This window comes from Aquarana catesbeiana, linkage group LG11 (genome assembly GCF_042186555.1).
Source record: "Aquarana catesbeiana isolate 2022-GZ linkage group LG11, ASM4218655v1, whole genome shotgun sequence".
NCBI lineage: Eukaryota > Metazoa > Chordata > Amphibia > Anura > Ranidae > Aquarana > Aquarana catesbeiana.
In genome coordinates, this window is record NC_133334.1 from 28,730,913 (window position 1) to 28,749,681 (window position 18,769).

The 18,769-nt window shown below is 46.8% G+C and overlaps 1 protein-coding gene across 1 annotated transcript in view; it reads right to left on the bottom strand.

Moving 5' to 3' along the window:
• LOC141111917 (tetratricopeptide repeat protein 17-like) overlaps nucleotides 1-18,555 on the bottom strand; it is a 44,685-nt gene extending 26,130 nt beyond the window's left edge. Inside the window, exons 1-4 of the mRNA XM_073604129.1 lie at nucleotides 18,425-18,555; nucleotides 11,762-12,006; nucleotides 9,751-9,913; nucleotides 6,337-6,457 (exon numbers count right to left, since the gene is read on the bottom strand). Of these exons, the coding sequence (XP_073460230.1) occupies nucleotides 6,337-6,457; nucleotides 9,751-9,913; nucleotides 11,762-11,953 (476 nt within the window). The 5' untranslated portion in view covers nucleotides 11,954-12,006; nucleotides 18,425-18,555. The remainder of the gene's footprint in view (nucleotides 1-6,336; nucleotides 6,458-9,750; nucleotides 9,914-11,761; nucleotides 12,007-18,424) is intronic.
• Between the last annotated feature and the right edge of the window lie 214 nt (nucleotides 18,556-18,769).

Here is an 18,769-nt window from a genome sequence, read left to right on the forward strand (position 1 = left end):
GCAAAAAAAAGAGATCCTTGCTAGATGGACCTCTGCTGAACCCCCGATCCTCCTGGGAAAAGAGAATTAACAAAGCATTGCCCCTCTATAGATTGACGTACACTAGTCGGGGATGCCCATGGAAATTTGATAAGGTTTGGTCACCATGGATGAGCTGACAAGGTTTTGATGTACCTGATGGAAATACCTAGTATGTTTTACAAGTAATTACTTATTGAATTGCGGTAGATGCTTTGAAAATGGTATGATAACAACTATGTGAGCAAGAGATTACCTCCAATCAAAATATGATCTGCATTTATATGTACTCGTATACACATGGTCTGTGTTACTCCTTTCTCTTTTGTAGTGTATATTATACCTTTCAATAAAGCACTCCTGATTGTTAAAAAAAAATGTGCACCGTTCAGCTGGTGACGTCACCAGCGCATGCGCTCTGAAGGAACGGCCACCCGGGCCATACCTTCAGAGTCCTCTGCCGTAAACAGCGGGTCTCCCTCGCACATGCACGGGAGTGATGTCATCGCGGCTCCAGCCACTCACACAGTTGGAGTCCGTGAACCTGGAAGGAGGACCGGGTGAAGATGGAAACGCCTTCAGCGGTGACAGTGTGTCGCTGGAGGGCTTTGTTCAAAGGGAAGTTTCACATAATGTGCTAGCATGCTAGGCATATAAGCACAATTATGACATTGCCTTGCAGGTTGCAAAAAAAGAAAAAAGAAGAAAAAAAGAAAAAAAGAAGAAAAAAAGAAAAAAGAAGAAAAAAAAAAAAACAAAAAAAAAAAAACAGCGGTTTACTACCGCTTTAATATTTATTCAAACGAATATAGCAAAACACTTTCAGCCCCCCGTTCACACCAGTGTGCAGTGCGATTGGACATGAGATTTGACAGTTCCAAATTGAATGACAAGTCGCAACCCATTGTCGGCAATGGAACCGTTCACATTGTCGATTTCATGTGCAACTTGCATTGACATCGGTGCACGAAAATCGCACAGATGTCAGCAAGCCGCAGATGAAATCGCACTGGCCGGCGGTTTCGAAATCATGATGGAGCGTGATTTCAAAGCCGCATTCAGTGTGAACAGGGACTTAACGGCATATTTACCAGATTGTATTGGACCAAATAAATGAAAAAAATTCATTGATTCAGTCATAATACTTCACTTGTATTAGGAGAAGTACTGCATTGTGGGCACCACTTTAGAAGCCCAGTGGTTACTGTAGTTTATTCAGCAGGCAGTGGGATAGAGCAGTGATAATATGTACAGGTTTATTAACAGCCAATAGGATTTCAGCTTACTAAAGTCTGATCACTGATAAAAAGTGCAAACCCTCTGCTATGAATTCTGGGTTGAAAGACCGGATTCCTTCATTGAGGACTGCACTGCTGACCTCCTTCCAATAACACAAGTCACAAGACTGCCATGCCGATCCTCTGGATTCTATACTTTCCATGGCACTCGCCCAGAAAAAAAAAAAAAATGTGCAGACCGGTTCTGACCCTGGCTGAGCGCTCATCTCTAAAGTTCCCGGCAGTTTTAGGAAGGCGTGTACCTGTAAATAAGAAAGAGAATACTTACCTTTTCTGCTGCCCGTGTCACTGCACTCTGCACCATTGCTGAGAAATGTATTCTCTGCTGGGGAACCGATACTCTGAGGAGTCTGCTGGATCCCCCGCAGTTCTCACTGGTTCCTCTTGCTCTTGGGGTTGTAAAGGTTCGGGGTTTTTTTTTTCTTCAAAATAACAAACATGTTATACTTACCTCCTCTGTGCAAGGGTTTTGCACAGAGCGCCCCAATCCTCCTCTTCTGGGTACCCCCAGCGGCGCTCCTGGCTCCTCCTTTTCACGAGTGCCCCCAGGGAGAGCTGCATTCTAATAGGGGCACCCGTGCGTGCGCGCTCCCGAGTCCTGCTGTTGCATCCATTAATACAGGCAGCAGGACTCGGCCCGCCCCCCCCCCCCCCCCCGGCTCCTGTGTTACCAGATTTGATTTACAGCTAATGGCTCCTGCTGATATCAATCTATCCAATGAAGACTGGAGACAGCTGCTGTGCACATCCACTTTGCTGGAAAGATCGGGTTCAGGTAAGTAAAAGGGAGGCTGCTGCACTAGAGAAGTTTTTTCACCTTAATGCATAGAATGCATTAAGGTGAAAAACCTTGAGTGTTTACAACCACCTTTAACATCATTAAAGGATTTAGCAGTGATGGTGAGGCTGGAAGGAGGAGCTAGTGAGAGATGCGGGAACCTGGTAGGTTGACACTCCAGGAAGTGTTGGTTGCTCTGAGGACTTCTGGGTACTATTTCTCAGCATCAGAGGGGAGTTCATTTGCACGGGCAGCAGGAAAGTGAAGTATTCCCTTTCTCCCTAAAGCGAAGCTCCAATAAAAAAAAATAAAAAAATAAAAGTCAGCAGCTACAAATACTGCAGCTGCTGACTTAATAAAATCGGACACTTACCTGTCCCAGCGATGCGGGAGAAGCCCCGCTCATCTCCCCCTCTTCTCTGCGGCGCCAGCATTGTCACTGTGGGCACTCAGCTGTGGCTTCACAGCCAGGCACGCACTGCGCATGCCTGAGCCGCGCTGTGACTGGCCGGGCAATTATCTGGGACCTGTCCCAGATGATTGCCGAGAGGGGAGAGGTGATCTTATGTCCGGGGGCCGTGGTGCCCCGGGAGGAAGTGGGAGCTGGAACCCTCTAAAAAGAGGGGTCCCCCCCAAAAAAAAAAATGGCATGTCAGGGGGTCACCTTCCTTTAAAGCAGAAGTTCCATTTTTGGGTGGAACTCCGCTTTAACATGTATCCCAATCTGTCCAGCTATCTCCTAATTGAGTCCACCTTTAAGGCGATCCCTGAAAACCCATCCTGCTTCTACCTAAGAACTGAACATTTATTTGCACCATCAGATCACCCCCCCCCCCCCCCCCCCACAGTTATTACCTTTTATTTCACCTTTCACACTCCCTTTTAGAATGTAAGCTCTAATGAGCCGGGCCCTTCTTGTACTGAATCTTATTTCAGGTGTACTGTCTGCCTTCATTCTTGTAAAGCAACATGCAAACTGTTAGCACTATATACAGTGCTGTGAAAAAGCATGTACTCCTAATTATTATTATTATTTTTTTTTTTTTTTGCATATTTATCAATATGATTCAGATTTTTTCACAGAATTTAAAAAAAGACAAGTGAAATCCAAAAATGCAGTTTTTTTGCGGAGAATGCAACGTTATAGCAAATTTTAAGGCTTCATTCATTTTAACCCCAGCTGCTGGAAGAATCCAGTGGATTCCTGCAGATGGATTCACAGGTGGATGAAGATGGTGTTAGATGCTCAGCCTGTATAAAGCAACGACAGACTGACAGGGGCCGTGGCCACAGCTGGTAATTGGGTGCAATTTGTACACACAACACTCTCCTGCATAGGTTGAGGAACAGAGGATTGCCCCTGGACATCATACACTTCTGTATCCAGGGGGATTATCTGTCTCTAAATATTATACATATATATAGGATTACATGTGAACACCCACAGCAGCTGTAAGCCTGTCATTGCATTGTACATGCTGAGTGACCACAACGGTCTGCAAGCACCCCTGAATCCACCAGCGGGATCCTTCCTGCAGCTAGAGTCGAAATGTCATGTGACTAGGCCCTAAAGCAGGCATATGCAATTAGCGGACCTCCAGCTGTTGCAAAACTACAAGTCCCATCATGCCTCTGGGTGTCATGCTTGTGGCTGTCAGAGTCTTGCTGTGCTTCATGGGACTTGTAGTTCTGCAACAGCTGGAGGTCCGCTAACTGCATATCCGTGTCCTAAAGCGTTTGTAAACCTAAATGCTGTTTTTACAAATGTAGGCTGGGAATTTCCTGATAGAAGGCAGCGTATTAAAAAAAAAAAATGCTTTCAAATACCAATATTCCATGTTTTTTGCCCCAGGTCGCAGCACTGCCTTGCTCTTTCTCCAATCGGAAACGTCCTGGGCGGTGGGTGGGGCCAGTCTGCCCTGCCATGAATTGCAATGACAGGTGGAATCACTGCCAATCTTACCTGTCCTCTCAGGCTGCCCAGCTGCCTATGTCACCAGTAGTGTTCAATTCCTCCCGTCATTGCAATTCAGCAGACTTGTCCCACCCACCGCCTTGGTCGTTCGGATAGTGATCCATGGCAATGTGAAGTGGTGCAGAGGACCCTGCAGATCGTCGACACCACTAACAAGCAAGTGACCTTAATGTGGACTTGGAGCAGCACTCAAAAGGTAGGGACTCTGTTCCCGTGATCGCAAAAGTAACGAGGTGCATGTGTGCCGATATACTCATCCAAAGAGATGTAAGCAGTAAATAGATAAGCAATGCGAGAATACCAATGCGCAAACCACTATAAAAGAAATATATATGAACCAACGAATAGCTGCCAGCATCACAAGGTGCCCTCACACTGCATAAATGGATAAAGAAAAATAATGTGGCGCATATTCAGTGTAAACAGTAATATAAAGCGCAATGTTCAAAAGTGCAAAAATCAGAAGAACTTCATATAATATGATCTTGCATACAACTGTGGTGCAAAGGGTGCATCAAAATATTAATAAGTACATAAAAATGAATGTCCAATCAAAAAGTTACAAAAAATAATATATAAAGTGCTTGTGCAAATAAACAGGAAACATCCAAAGTGTTGTCACCATCCACTCAGTAATGTCCAATCATGGATAATAGAACGTTAATAAAGTAAAGTGCTTTGTGCAAGAAAAAAAAAAAAAGGAAGACATGCAATTCATCCAAGTGTTGTCACCATCCGCTGTGTACCAATAGTTTGCCCCAGCCTCTCACCTCAGAGACCCCTACGGGTCTAGTCAAGCCTCTTGTAAAGATGGGACAATGATTCCCCAGCAAACAGTTGATCTCCAGAGGTATCCACAGACCGACTATATAGGGATCACTTCCGTGGCTCATCAAGTAAAGTTTACATGGAATGAGAGAAGGTGGGCTCCATAGTGTAGCAATCCAATAAAAGTTTATTTTAAAACACACGTAGTAACTTTGTTAAAAACGGCGCAAACAGCTTCACAAACGATACAACTTCTGGTCTCGGCCGCGACCGGAAGTGACGACACCCGTCTCCTTCCTGACACGTTGCGTCACTGAACACGTGACTTCATCAAGGGGCATGGAGCCTTATTATAGGCTTACCTCTACCCTTCTCCAGAAGAAGATCACAGGTTTGTCAGGAGCCAGAATGATGAATCATTGTCCCATCTTTACAAGAGGCTTTGACTAGACCCGTAGGGGTTTCTGTATGAGGCGAGAGGCTGGGGCAAACTATTGGTACGCAGCGGATGGTGACAAAAACTTGGATGAATTGGATGTTTTCCATTTTTTCTTGCACAAAGCACTTTACTTTATTAACTATCTATTATCCACGATTGGACATTACTGAGCGGATGGTGACAACACTTTGGATGTTTCCTGTTTATTTGCACAAGCACTTTATATATTATTTCTTCTATATTTCTATATTATTTCAACTGTGCAAAGAAATTTCCAAAAGTGCAAAGGTGCATCAAAGTATTAATAAGTACATAAAAATGAATGTCCAATCAAAAAGTGACAAAAAAAAAATATATATATAAAGTGCTTGTGCAAATAAACAGGAAACATCCAATTCATCCAAAGTGTTGTTTATTTGCACAAGCAGTCACTTTTTGATTGGACATTCATGTTTATGTACTTATTAATACTTTGATGCACCTTTGGAAATTTCTTTGTATGCAAGATCATATTATATGAAGTTCTTCTGATTTTTGCACTTTTGAACATTGCATTTATATTTATTACTGTTTACACTGAATATGCGCCACATTATTTTTCTTTATCCAGTAAATAGATATGAATGCCCCTCCCCCGACCAGCAAGTGTAACAACGAAGTATGGAGCAACCTCAGTCCCCCCCCGAAGCATTTTTCCGCACCCATGGGTGCTTAGTCACAGTCCCTGGTGGGAGGAGTTAAATGTGTTAGTGGGCGTGGTTTCTTGGTGGAGACATGTAGGCGGAGGACGCTCCATATTTCGGTGTTCCACTAGTGGGTGTGTTAGACTGGTCAGGAGAGCGGTCTCTTCTCCATTTACTGCAAGCAAGGAGGAAGTCACTGGCAGGATCCACATTTCATCCAAATACATTGCATTAAAAAAAAGGCACACCCTGTTTATTGTAGAGACTGCTTTTTTTTTGGAGGGGGGGTTTACAATTGCTTAAACTAAAAAGCTGTGATTCCCCTCCAAAATGAACCTTTCTAGAAGGATAACCCTACTGCCTAAAATTGTACTTACTCTATATTTTTAGCGGATACAGCCAGCCACGTGCTGGCTACTGTAGACAATTCAACGCGGCGCAATTTCAGGCACTCATCTGGACTCGGCCATCCCAGACTGCGGTAATCAGGTCGTCTGCCTGCATGAGATGTGCACAAGAGAGTCAAAATATAAGAAAAATCCAAGCCAGGACATGATTAAAAAGTCGCTGTTCGCTTCTACTGAAGATTCTTCAGAAAAACGACACTTCCAGTAGTATTAATCGCCTCCTCCCCACCTGAGCTCAGTGGTTTCTCCCGCCGGCCCCTACATCACTATAGGGTGGTATAGCAGTGGTGGGAGGAACCACTGAGGGCAGCCACAAACCAAGACTCTCCCGTCAAGACACTCTTGTAGTGTTGGTTTATGAAGATTCTTCAAATTGAGGATTTCACTGCAGAAGCGATTGGCTGGGCCGACAGCAGAAGAGGCAACTATCTAACGTGATCTTTAAAAGGTGCAGCTTCATTTTTTTATATTCAACCTAGGGGTCAGAAACTGGTTGATTGTAGCCACCCGACAGGGAAGATTGTGACCCCCCCCCCCCGCTGTGCCGCCAGCTCCTGTCCTCAGATTAGAGAGGCAATATGGTTGGACCTTGCGAACTAGAAAACCAAATGGCAATCGGCAAAGAAAGGCCCTGACCAGCCAGTGCTTCCAAATCACAAGATGTGTCTGTGTTAAAGCGGCGACAAAGGGAACTGGTGGGCCACGGTGGGACTTGTGCTGCAGATCAAGTCTCTGCAGGCTGGGAGTGTGTAAAAGGACAGGTTTGCTGCCAGGGGGAAGCAGGCAGCACAAGTGTGCCAGCTGTAATGACAGGTCATCAGTGGTGGGCTGGCAATGTCATAAGAGGAATTGGCAGTTTTCTGCTGCCTACAATGCGAATGAGTGTGTACTTAGACTTCTGCATTGTGCATGACTTACTAAAGACCCCCGCACTCTGTTTACTTACTCCAGACCTCTGCACGTTGCGTTAAATTGAAAGGACAAAAAACAAGGACGCCTCTAAGTGCAGCATAAACAAATTTATTGACCCAAAGATATTAAAAACACTCACATTTGTAAATGGTGTGAAAGGATGTCATGTACATAAAAAGGAGCACCCTGGTCACAGGCATCAGAGGATTGATCCAAGTACATGAAGGTGCCGAGCCTTTGATGGGCATAATGGAGAACAGAGCATAGATTCACAAGCAGGACACTTCAACGGAGCCGAGCCGTGAGAACCTGACAGTGTTGGAACCCACTGTGACGTCAGAGGCATGTAAGGGGCGTGATTACGCAGTTTGAGGCGGTACCGCCTCTTTTTTTAAACCTATCAGCAAATCAATAAATGTGTTTATGCTGAACTTAGGAGGTGCCCTCCTGTGTCCTATGCATTGCAGATTAACTTTCTATATGGAGAGGAGCTGCCCCAAGGAGTTTTGCAATTCTGGCCCCCCCAAGGAGTTTTGCAATTCTGGCCCCCCCAAGGAGTTTTGCAATTCTGCCCCCCCAAGGAGTTTTGCAATTCTGCCCCCCCCCAAGGAGTTTTGCAATTCTGCCCCCCCCCCAAGGAGTTTTGCAATCTGCCCCCCCCAAAGAGTTTTGCAATTCTGCCCCCCCCAAAGAGTTTTGCAATTCTGCCCCCCCCAAAGAGTTTTGCAATTCTGCCCCCCCCGCCAAGGAGTTTTGCAATTCTGCCCGCCCCGCCAAGGAGTTTTGCAATTCTGCCCGCCCCGCCAAGGAGTTTTGCAATTCTGCCCGCCCCGCCAAGGAGTTTTGCAATTCTGCCCGCCCCGCCAAGGAGTTTTGCAATTCTGCCCGCCCCGCCAAGGAGTTTTGCAATTCTGCCCGCCCCGCCAAGGAGTTTTGCAATTCTGCCCGCCCCGCCAAGGAGTTTTGCAATTCTGCCCGCCCCGCCAAGGAGTTTTGCAATTCTGCCCGCCCCGCCAAGGAGTTTTGCAATTCTGCCCGCCCCGCCAAGGAGTTTTGCAATTCTGCCCGCCCCGCCAAGGAGTTTTGCAATTCTGCCCGCCCCGCCAAGGAGTTTTGCAATTCTGCCCGCCCCGCCAAGGACTCTGCCGCTCTGCCCCCCCCAAGGACTCTGCCGCTCTGCCCCCCCCCAAGGACTCTGCCGCTCTGCCCCCCCCCAAGGACTCTGCCGCTCTGCCCCCCCCCCCAAGGACTCTGCCGCTCTGCCCCCCCCCCCCAAGGACTCTGCCGCTTTGCCCCCCCCAAGGACTCTGCCGCTCTGCCCCCCCCAAGGACTCTGCCGCTCTGCCCCCCCCAAGGACTCTGCCGCTCTGCCCCCCCCAAGGACTCTGCCGCTCTGCCCCCCCCCCCAAGGACTCTGCCGCTCTGCCCCCCCCCCCCAAGGACTCTGCCGCTCTGCCCCCCCCCAAGGACTCTGCCGCTCTGCCCCCCCAAGGACTCTGCCGCTCTGCCCCCCCAAGGACTCTGCCGCTCTGCCCCCCCAAGGACTCTGCCGCTCTGCCCCCCCAAGGACTCTGCCGCTCTGCCCCCCCAAGGACTCTGCCGCTCTGCCCTCTGGGTGAGGTTAGATCTCTTCCATGATGTTCGGGCAGATCTCTGCCTCTCCAAGGTTATCTACCACTGGATTGAATGAGAGTGTCGATTAAATCTGCTTGTTTGAAATTAATTTTGGGCTTGCGTGGCTTATTAAAAGGGGTTTATTCAAGTAGGAAATAAACATGCTGGTTGTCAAAGGAGCCCCTAAAAATGGGTTTGCTTGTTTTCTTTGGATTGTCATAATGAAAAAGTCCTGAGACTTCTACATTTTTCCTGTGGAGCTCTCGTTTCCCCTAGTCTATGTGAAAGTGTATTATTCAAAATGACATTGTGTAGGATATGAATTACCTAATTACAATAGCAGACCCAAAAAAACCCGAATACTATTAAAAATAAATATACCGCATGCACTGCGTAAGAGTAAAGCCGGACATAGTTGGATCGAATCTCCGCCGGTTCGATGTGGCCGAGGTTTGATCCATTTATGGGAAGGCTGGTTGTACTGAAGTCGATCCATTGTTTGACTTCAGTACAACCAGCCTGTCAGGTTTTTTTCATGTGATCACTGTTGGTGGCTTTGTATTCTGTCGGCAGGGAAGGCTTCTTGTTGGCAGAACACAGTAGCAGTACGTTGAGAGATTTCCACTTCATCAACATTGAATGTGATTGATGGGGGAATAGAGTACTATACTTAACTTCCACCCATGGTGGAAGGAAAGAAATTGGCATAGTTCATGGGCTGCTTTAATCACAGCTGTTTTTATTGCTGTTTGTGTTCCCATTGGGGAGATTAGATTGCTTAAATTGGTCACCAATAAATTTGTACATATGGTCACCTTTTATTCAGTGCAGAACAGAGTGGAATAAAAGGTATTCTACCTTGTGGACCTGGAGCAGGTATTTTTGGACCACTAATTTCCAGTGCAGCTTGCAAGTCATCACTTCCTCCATCAACAGTATCTTCATAAGCCCCATATGGGAGGTCCGCCATGTTAGTACGATCCAATTTTGGCTTCTTAAGACGTTTGACTTGAAAAGTAATCTGCAAAATATTAAACAAAGTAAAGGATGTGTCGTGTCTCCGAGTCAGACTTCTAAAAAATGTCTAGCATAGTTAAAGATTAATACCAAGTACGGCTTTTTTTTTTTTTTTTTTTTTTTACATAGTTACATCATTCCGGCTTGGACCAATGTAACTATGTATATACACACACCATACCTGTGGGATCTCTATAGAAGCTGGAAATAAATTAAAGCAGGCACCAATACTCCAGCGATCTCCGCTTGCTCCCGGGTTCCGTGCCATTCAGGGAACATTTTCTCAACGAATGCAAAGCATTCACTGATTGCACAAGGTGGGAAAGTGGGACAGTGATGTGAAAAATACGTACGCGAAAAGTGCCAAACCTGGAATTCTTCTTTATTAGCTTAAAACAGAACTAAACGCAACCACCAGAGATGTGCCAGAGATGAGGTATATAGTGCAGTAATTTATTATTAAAGGTAATTGTAAAGTCTCTCTTTTTTTTTATAAATAACAAACATGTCATACTTACCTGCTGTGTACAGTTGTATTTACACAGGGCAGCCCGGATCCTCCTCTTCTCAGGTCCCTCTTCATTGCTCCTGGCCCCTCCCTCCTGTCGAGTGCCCCCACAGCAAGCAGCTTGCTATTGGGGCACCCGAGCCGAGCTGCAGCTCCACGTGCCCATTCAGACACGGAGCTGCCATTCTGCCCCGCCCCCTTTCTCCCCTGATTGGCTGGCTGACTGACAGCCGTGGGAGTCAATGGCGCCACTGCTGTCTCTCAGCCAATCAGGGGGGAGAGTCCCGTATGGCCGAGGCACTCATGGACATCGCTGGACAGAGAGGGGGCTCAGTTAGGTATTAGGGAGGCTGCTACACACAGAAGCACAGATTTATATATACACAAACATATTTTATATATATATATACATATATTTTATATATATATATATATATATATATATATATATATATAAATAAAACAGCCACGTAGTATTGACAGCAGCAAGCAGCCGTATCCCCTGAGGACGTGCGTACGAAGCATGTTGGGAGGGGCCTTACGTGCTGACGTCACACAGCCGCTTCCAGATCAGCGGCCATTACTGCGAGTCCGGACTGTTTGTTTTAACCACGTGGAAGTTTTCTATTGATTTGTGCTGGTGGTTTTAAAAATAAATCGCTTCACTATATACCTCATCTATGGCTCCGTAGTGTGCGTTTTTTTTTTTGGTCTAGGACAGGGTTATGCAATTAGCGGACCTCCAGCTGTTGCAGAACTACAAGTCCCATGAGGCATAGCAAGACTCTGACAGCCACAAGCATGACACCCAGAGGCAGAGGCATGATGGGACTTGTAGTTTTGCAACAGCTGGAGGTCCGCTAATTGCCTATTCCTGGTCTAGTTCATGCTCGTGACTTAAAGCTGTATTGCTGAGGAGAGTCCATGGACACACAGTTATAGCTATTATATATGCCTTTATTTTAGCTGTCTGGTCAGTGCATAAAGGTGGAGGAGGTACACATTTCTGGTGATGGAGCGAAGGTACTATACTTTGCACTTGCGGACATTGCTTCCTGATCTTGGAGAAATACTTCTCGGACATTGGTTTACTAATATTTTCCAGAATATTTTATAATTGCTGTGTTAGTGATGCTAACACTGCTGTAAATGTTGTGTTTTACGATTTGATTACTTTTTATTATTTGTGTCACTATGTATATTTAAGCGCTGCGCTATTATTTTCTAATATTAAACATTTTCATTATTTTTTAGCAGCCATAAAAAAGAAAAAACAAAAAAAAACAAAAAAAAACAAAAAAAAACAAAAAAAAACAAAAAAAAAAAAAAAAAAACGGTCCATACCCATTCAGCTTCATCATCATCATCACAGTCGCCAAAGCAGGAGCCCGACTGGCCATCCTGAGCCCCTTTCTTCAACACTCTTATTCCCTGAAGGTCCATTCGCCTGCCTTTAAGCTCCAGGGCACCTTCAAAGGCTTCTAGGGGCCAGGAGTTTTCAAACTCGTCTACGAGGGCCAGCATCTCTTCAGACATTGGATCCTCAGGGGCGGGTTCCTCTGTATTGTTTGATTCAGCTAAGACAACATCTGGGGGGTGGGGGTGGGGGGGGTGGGGGGGGGGGAGAGGAAATCAGAAAGTAGGGGGAAAAAAAGGGTGACAAAGGGATATTCCATGCTAATAAATGCTGTATTATGTGCTACGCTCCCAGTTATATCCTATTACCTATAGAAGCTTTAGAACACTTCATAACGGTATTTACAGTAACCACAGGGATATCTACCTCTTCTTTGCACTTTAAATTTCTCATGTTCCTTTCTTGTAAGCTTGGTGTCCCTTTATCCTTTAACCTAGTGGTCATCAACGCCTGATAGCAGTATTCTAGTCTGCATTTCCCCAAGGTAATACATAAAACCTGGCCTGTTAGTGGGTCCTGAGGACAGGAGTTGATGACCACTGCTTTAACCTCTTGCAAACCATGTATTGCGTATATGCAGCAACAAGAAAATAGGATTTTTTATTACAGCTTACCTGTAAAATCCTTTTCTTTCGACGGACATCACGGGACACAGAGCCACAGTAATTACTGATGGGTTATAGGGTATCACTAGGTATTGGACACTGGTCACACCCTAATCAGGAAGTTCAACCCCCTATATAACCCCTCCCCTTCCAGGGATACCTCAGTTTTGTAGCAAAGCAGTATAGGTGTATTAGAAGAGGGGCGGGACCTCTGTGTCCCGTGATGTCCGTCGAAAGAAAAGGATTTTACAGGTAAGCTGTAATAAAAAATCCTATTTTCTTTTCTCGGACATCACGGGACACAGAGCCACAGTAATTACTGATGGGATGTCCCAAAGCAATGCCAACTGAGGGGGGGGGGAATCACAACCAAGTAGGGTGCTATCAGACCTGAGGACCTTGTACCGCTGTCTGCAGCACACTACGCCCAAAGGCGATCTCCTCATGCCTTCTCACATCCACCTGATAGAATCTGGTGAATGTATGAACTGAAGACCAGGTTGCGGCCTTGCAGATCTGAGCCATAGAGGCCCGGTGATGCACTGCCCAAGAAGCACCAATAGCCCTTGTGGAATGTGCCTTGATCTGAAACGGGGGGCCCTTCCGTTTCAAACCGTAAGCTTGAATAATCAACTGTCGAAACCATTTAGGAATGGTCGCTTTTGACGCTGCCTGTCCTCTATTGGGACCCTCCGGCAGCATGCACAAGACATCCGTCTTGCGAATCTGAGCAGTTGCCTCCGGATAGGTCTTGACTGCTCTTACTACATCCAAAGAATGTAATGACCTTTCTTCCGAAGAACAAGGTTCTGGAAAAAAGGAAGGTAGCACAATGTCTTGGTTTAGATGAAAATCTGAAACCACCTTCGGTAAAAAACTAGGATGGGGGTGCAGTACCACTCTATTCTTGTGTATAATCAAGTAAGGCTCTTTACAGGAAAGAGCTGCTATTTCTGATACTCTTCTAGCAGAAGAGATAGCTACCAGGAAAATTAGTTTCCTCGTCAGTAAGACCAAAGGAATCTGACGTATTGGTTCAAAAGGTTGTTTTTGTAACACCGATAGAACCAAGTTCAAGTTCCAGGGCTTTAGGGGCGCTTTAACCGGAGGATTAAGACGCCTCACCCCCTGTATAAAGTTTCGGATCAGAGAATGCGAAGCAAGCAGCCGTTGAAACAACACTGATAAGGCCGACACCTGGCCCTTGATGGTACTCAAGGCCAGCTTCATCTCTAATCCTAACTGTAGAAAATCCAGATTTCTACCTGTGACATATTTCCTGGGATGCCAACCCCTGGATTCACACCAGGATACATAAGCTTTCCAGACACTATGATAAATCATTCTGGAAGCTGGCTTCCTTGCATTGATCAAGGTAGATATGACAGGACCTGAAAGCCCACGATTTTCCAGAACGTGGGATTCAATAGCCCACCCGTCAAATCTAGCATTTGTGAGGCAGGCTGGAACACCGGACCTTGAGCTAACAGGTCTGGGTGTATCGGTAGGGTCCACCGGGAACCCACCATCATCCCTGCTATTTCTGCTTATCAGGTTCTTCTGGGCCAAACGGGGGCCACCAGAAGTGCCGACTTCCCTTCTTGCCTGAGTCTGCGAAGGAGCCGTGGCAGTAGCAGAATGGGAGGGAATGCATAAATCGGTGAGAGCCGATGCCACGGAATCACCAACGCATCCGTCCTGCCTGCAAGAGGATCCCAGGCAACCGGTAGGAAGGATTTCCCCTTCTGTAGGTTTTCGGGTATGAGCCATCAACTGAGGCTCTGACGCATCGCATGCGATAGGTGCATTGGAAAGTTTAATGCCTGCACCTTCCTGTTCCAGGTCAACAGAATACTGTGTTACAACAGTTCTGCTTGGAACTGCGCATAGGGAACTGCTTCGAATGAAGCCACCATCTTCCCCTGCAGCCTTATACAAAGGCGGACAGAAAGACCCTTCTTGGCCCTGACTGTCAGAATCAGCTCCCTTAGAGCAGTGATCTTGCCTGCAGACACTTCAGTTAAGCAGGAAAACTGGGCACATATAGGCCTGCATCTCTGATGCCTATTGATATCAGAAATTCTCCTCCCTGCAAGAGGAGATTACTGTCTGAATTGATTCCAAACGAAAGGACTGCATCCTTGGGAATCGTTTCAGATCTCTCAAATCCAAAATGGGTCTGTCGTCCCCATTTGGTTTTCGGACCATAGAAAGATTGGAACAAAGTCTCAATCCTTGATCCTTTGTGGGAACCCCCACAATGACCTCTTGCGACAAAAGTCGCTTTATCGCTAGAAGGAGCGACTGCTTCTCTTCTGGCTTTCTGGGAACACCTGATCTGAGGAAACGAGGAGAGGGACATTCTTGGAACTCCAGTCTGTACCCTAAGGTTACCGTGGAGATCACCCATCTGTCCTGGAAGTCCTTCTGCCAGGGCCCTGAGAGCTGCAGCAGTCTTTCCCCCCACTCGAGCAAGCGGGGCGCCCCTTCATGAAGAGGTCTTAGTGTCTTGCTTAGAAGACCTTTTCCCCCAGGATTTCTTGTGTCCCTGGGGTTGACTCTTGTTTCTTGCCCCATACGGAGGAGACCCTCGTGGCTGCCTGGAGGCTGATGCCCCTGGCGCTGGGGAAAGAGTCCGTTTAAAAGAGGGACGCTTACTCTTCTTCTTATCAGGTAAGAGAGTGCTTTTCCCACAGGAGATCATCTTGATATAATTATCCAAGTCCTCTCCAAACAACCTTTCACCACGGAAGGGAAACCCAGCCAGTAGCTTCTTACATGGTGCTTCGGCTGACCAGTTTTTCAACCATAAGATTCTACGTATATGCACCAACCCAAGCAAGAGGCGAGAGGTTTGCACGATAGAATCTCTAATGGCATCAACAGCATAACATAAAGCCGCAGGAAGGTTAGCAAACCCCTGGGCCTGCTGTTCAGGTAATACTTTGATGACCTGTTTAACATGGTCTCTTAAGTATTGACAGACTCCAATCGCTGCTACTGCAGGTTGGGCCACTGATCCTGCTAAAGAGAACACATCTTTCAATAAGAAGTCCATCTTTTTATCCACAGGATCTTTGAGCATCTGAGCGTTGTCTACAGGACAAGTCAGATTACTATTTACAGAGGAAATGGCGGCATCAATGGCCGGTATTCCCCACCTCTTAATAAACTTTTCTTCCATAGGATAAAGTGTAGAAAACTTTTTCGGCGGAAGAAATCGCTTATCTGGGTGATCCCACTCAGAATAAAGCAGCTTTTCAAGTAAATTATGAACAGGAAAAGCATGTGCTGCTTGGAAAGGTTTCAGTGACCCCAAAGCAGAAGAGGTTTCTGTAGTAGTTTCAGGTAGGGACAACTTAAATGTGGAGCGGACCAAACCAGTGAGGATCTGCACTAAGACTTTCTCCTCTTGGGAAGTCGCAGAGGGTCGCTCTCCACCTGAATCCTCCGAAGAGGAATCATCTGTCCCATCCCGATCCTCTGAAAGGGATTCATCTCCTTTATCCCAGAGCTCCTCTGACTGAGGGTCTTGGGAAGCAGAGGAAGGCCTTGTGCGTTTTCTTTCACTGCGTGAAGATGTAATCGCGGCCATTAGCTTTTTCTCTAATCCAGAAATGGTTGAGGAAAAAACTTCTTGTGTAATGTACACAGGGGCTGAAGTGCCGGCAGCAGATGTAGCCCCTAACCCCAATGGCTCTCCCTGCCCAGCTGCCCCTGGTCCCTCAGGAGGGGATGGTGTAGCAGACAGGGGGTCCTCAGAACCTGAACGAGACCCCCTAGTGCCTCTGGTTCTTGGGGTGCTTGAACCTCTTCTACCCATAGTGCAAAGCAACAAGGTGTGAGGTATCAAAAGCGAACACTGACTGCTGAGCGATGTAGTCTGGCTAAAAGCCTTGCTACCAAACGCCCAGTCCGGTGTTCTTTAGTAAATGCAGCCTAGGGGAATGCCTGTGTCCCACTTTACATGTGACTGTCAGCTCTGTGTCTCTCCAAAGCTCAGAGCACCTGTACAGTGTGCTTTAAATGGCCATGCTTTCTGGCACTGTGGGCGTCTGGGCACGCTGACGCTGTGCTGACGCCCCGCCCCCCCTCCCCCCCCCTCGTTTTTGAAAAACGAGCGCTTCCCGCGCGAGCCGACCCTTTCTGACAAGCCTGAAGGGAGGCTGGGGTTGGGGGAATAAGGAGGAGGCCGGCAGTGATGGGCCCTGCATCGCAATGCGGCTTCGGTGGCGGCGGCGGCAGCGGCTGTGACAGTGCGGTCTCACCCGCCTTACAGCATACCTGAGCCTTTCCCTAGCCTGGGGGGACCATCCCAGCAGAGAAAACCCCCCACCATCTACCTTTGGAGCTGGAGGAAGAGCCAATGCAGCGGACGCTGAGACAGATCAAACATGAAAAGGTTTGTGCTCTTGGCCGCCCCCGGTGGTCACAATAGGCACAGCATGCATTCACCTTAAAGGAGAAAAGCCACTAGAATTAAAATTCTGTGGAATCTCCTCTTACCTTATCCAGGCCGCAGGGTTCAGTTTACACAGACCCAGCCTTCGCCTCTCACGGTGGGCTCCGTTTGTGGAAAAACCGTCAGAGACTGGGGCCCCCATCAGTAGGGGGATCCTTCAGTTCTGGGCCTGTAAAGCACCTCGCCAGAAATTAGGAAGTTTAAAGCCATTTTCTGATCCGCGGGTCCAGCTCTCTAAAAAGAGAAGCGTTACAGGTAAAACCTCGTTTCTTCGGACACGAGGCCCGGGTACCATCCAATTCGGCCATGAAAAGACACTTTGAATGGATCCGGTCGCCTGGCTTGCCCCAGTATAGGATCTTAGAATATTCCTTTTGGAGCTTCAGCACAGGACATCTTTGCACGTCCAACACCTAAGACACTGGTGTAAAAACTGAGGTATCCCTGGAAGGGGAGGGGTTATATAGGGGGTTGAACTTCCTGATTAGGGTGTGACCAGTGTCCAATACCTAGTGATACCCTATAACCCATCAGTAATTACTGTGGCTCTGTGTCCCGTGATGTCCGAGAAAAGAAAGGTGGGCTTTAAAGACCCATCTACTGCACATGTGCATTCATTATTGGAATGAGGTTTTTGCACAGACAGTACCCCTCCAGCACAATGATAAACTTTCAGGGGGGACAACAGCCAAGGAATCTCATTGGAAGCCAGTGGGGTGGGTTTCCAATCATATGGCTGCTGGGAGGGCCAATCACATCGGTCACATGATACAGAAGCCACGCCGTCTCCTAGGCATTAAAGCTCACCTAAAGGGGTGAAAGGGTTAAACTTCATTTGCATCTACTGCTGCCATTGATCATGTGTTCAGGGAACTAATGAATATGTCTTCTACCCTCTGTGTTGTTAAAGGAAGGGGAGGGCTCACAGATGTGAACATACAGGGGGCGTCATTTACTAAAACTGGAAAGTGTAACATCTGGTGCAGCTGAACATAGAACCCAATCCGCTTCCGGGTTTTATTGTCAAAGTTTAATTGAAGAAGCTGAAGTTATAAGTTGATTGGTTATCATGGACAGCTGCACCATATTCCGAGTGCTCCAGTTAGTAAATCTCCCCCACAAGGTTTACATCACGGGATTACGGTCTCGTCTTTCTTGAACCAATCACAGAGATCCTAAAGGTACAGAATCCCTCGTTATGTCTCTGTACACAGTGCCTGTGAACCGAGTCGTCCAAGGGTGGACAGATATTACCAAGCACAACCACTGCCTGAAAAGCAACTCCATTGCAATGCTTCCATGCAATCCATAGTTCTGGTCTAGTATTTTCAACAAGCTTATGTAAATGTAGTGGTCAGGTCACAAACATTGGCCATATAGTGTATATCCAATGTGCCCCTCATATCAACCTCTGTATGTCCTTCCTGTTACATCTATATTCTGATTGATGGGGTCACTCCACCCTCCCTCTATTTCTGAACTTTGTCATTTCCAACAAGGCAGGAAATCAGACTGATGCTTACTCTCGAGATGCAGCGAGGAGCTCGTACTTGGGTCTGTCCCCAGGTCCTCTGAAGTCTTTTCTTCTTCTTGAGAGTAAGTTTGGAAGTATTTCTGTGCATTGTGCTCCCCATCGTTCAAGTGAGACTGGCAATGTCCTATTAACAGAAGCCGAAAAAAAATAATTCAGAAAAAAAAAAAAAGACCACAAGCCTATTAGAGATCTCCAAGTATCCAATTATTGAATAATTCCTCTAAACCAGGGGTCTACAAAAATGTTACTAAACAAAGGCCCAGTTTACTGTCCTGCAAACTTTAGGGGGAGCGGACTGTGGCCAGTGGGAGAAGAAAATGTCCTGGGGACAGTG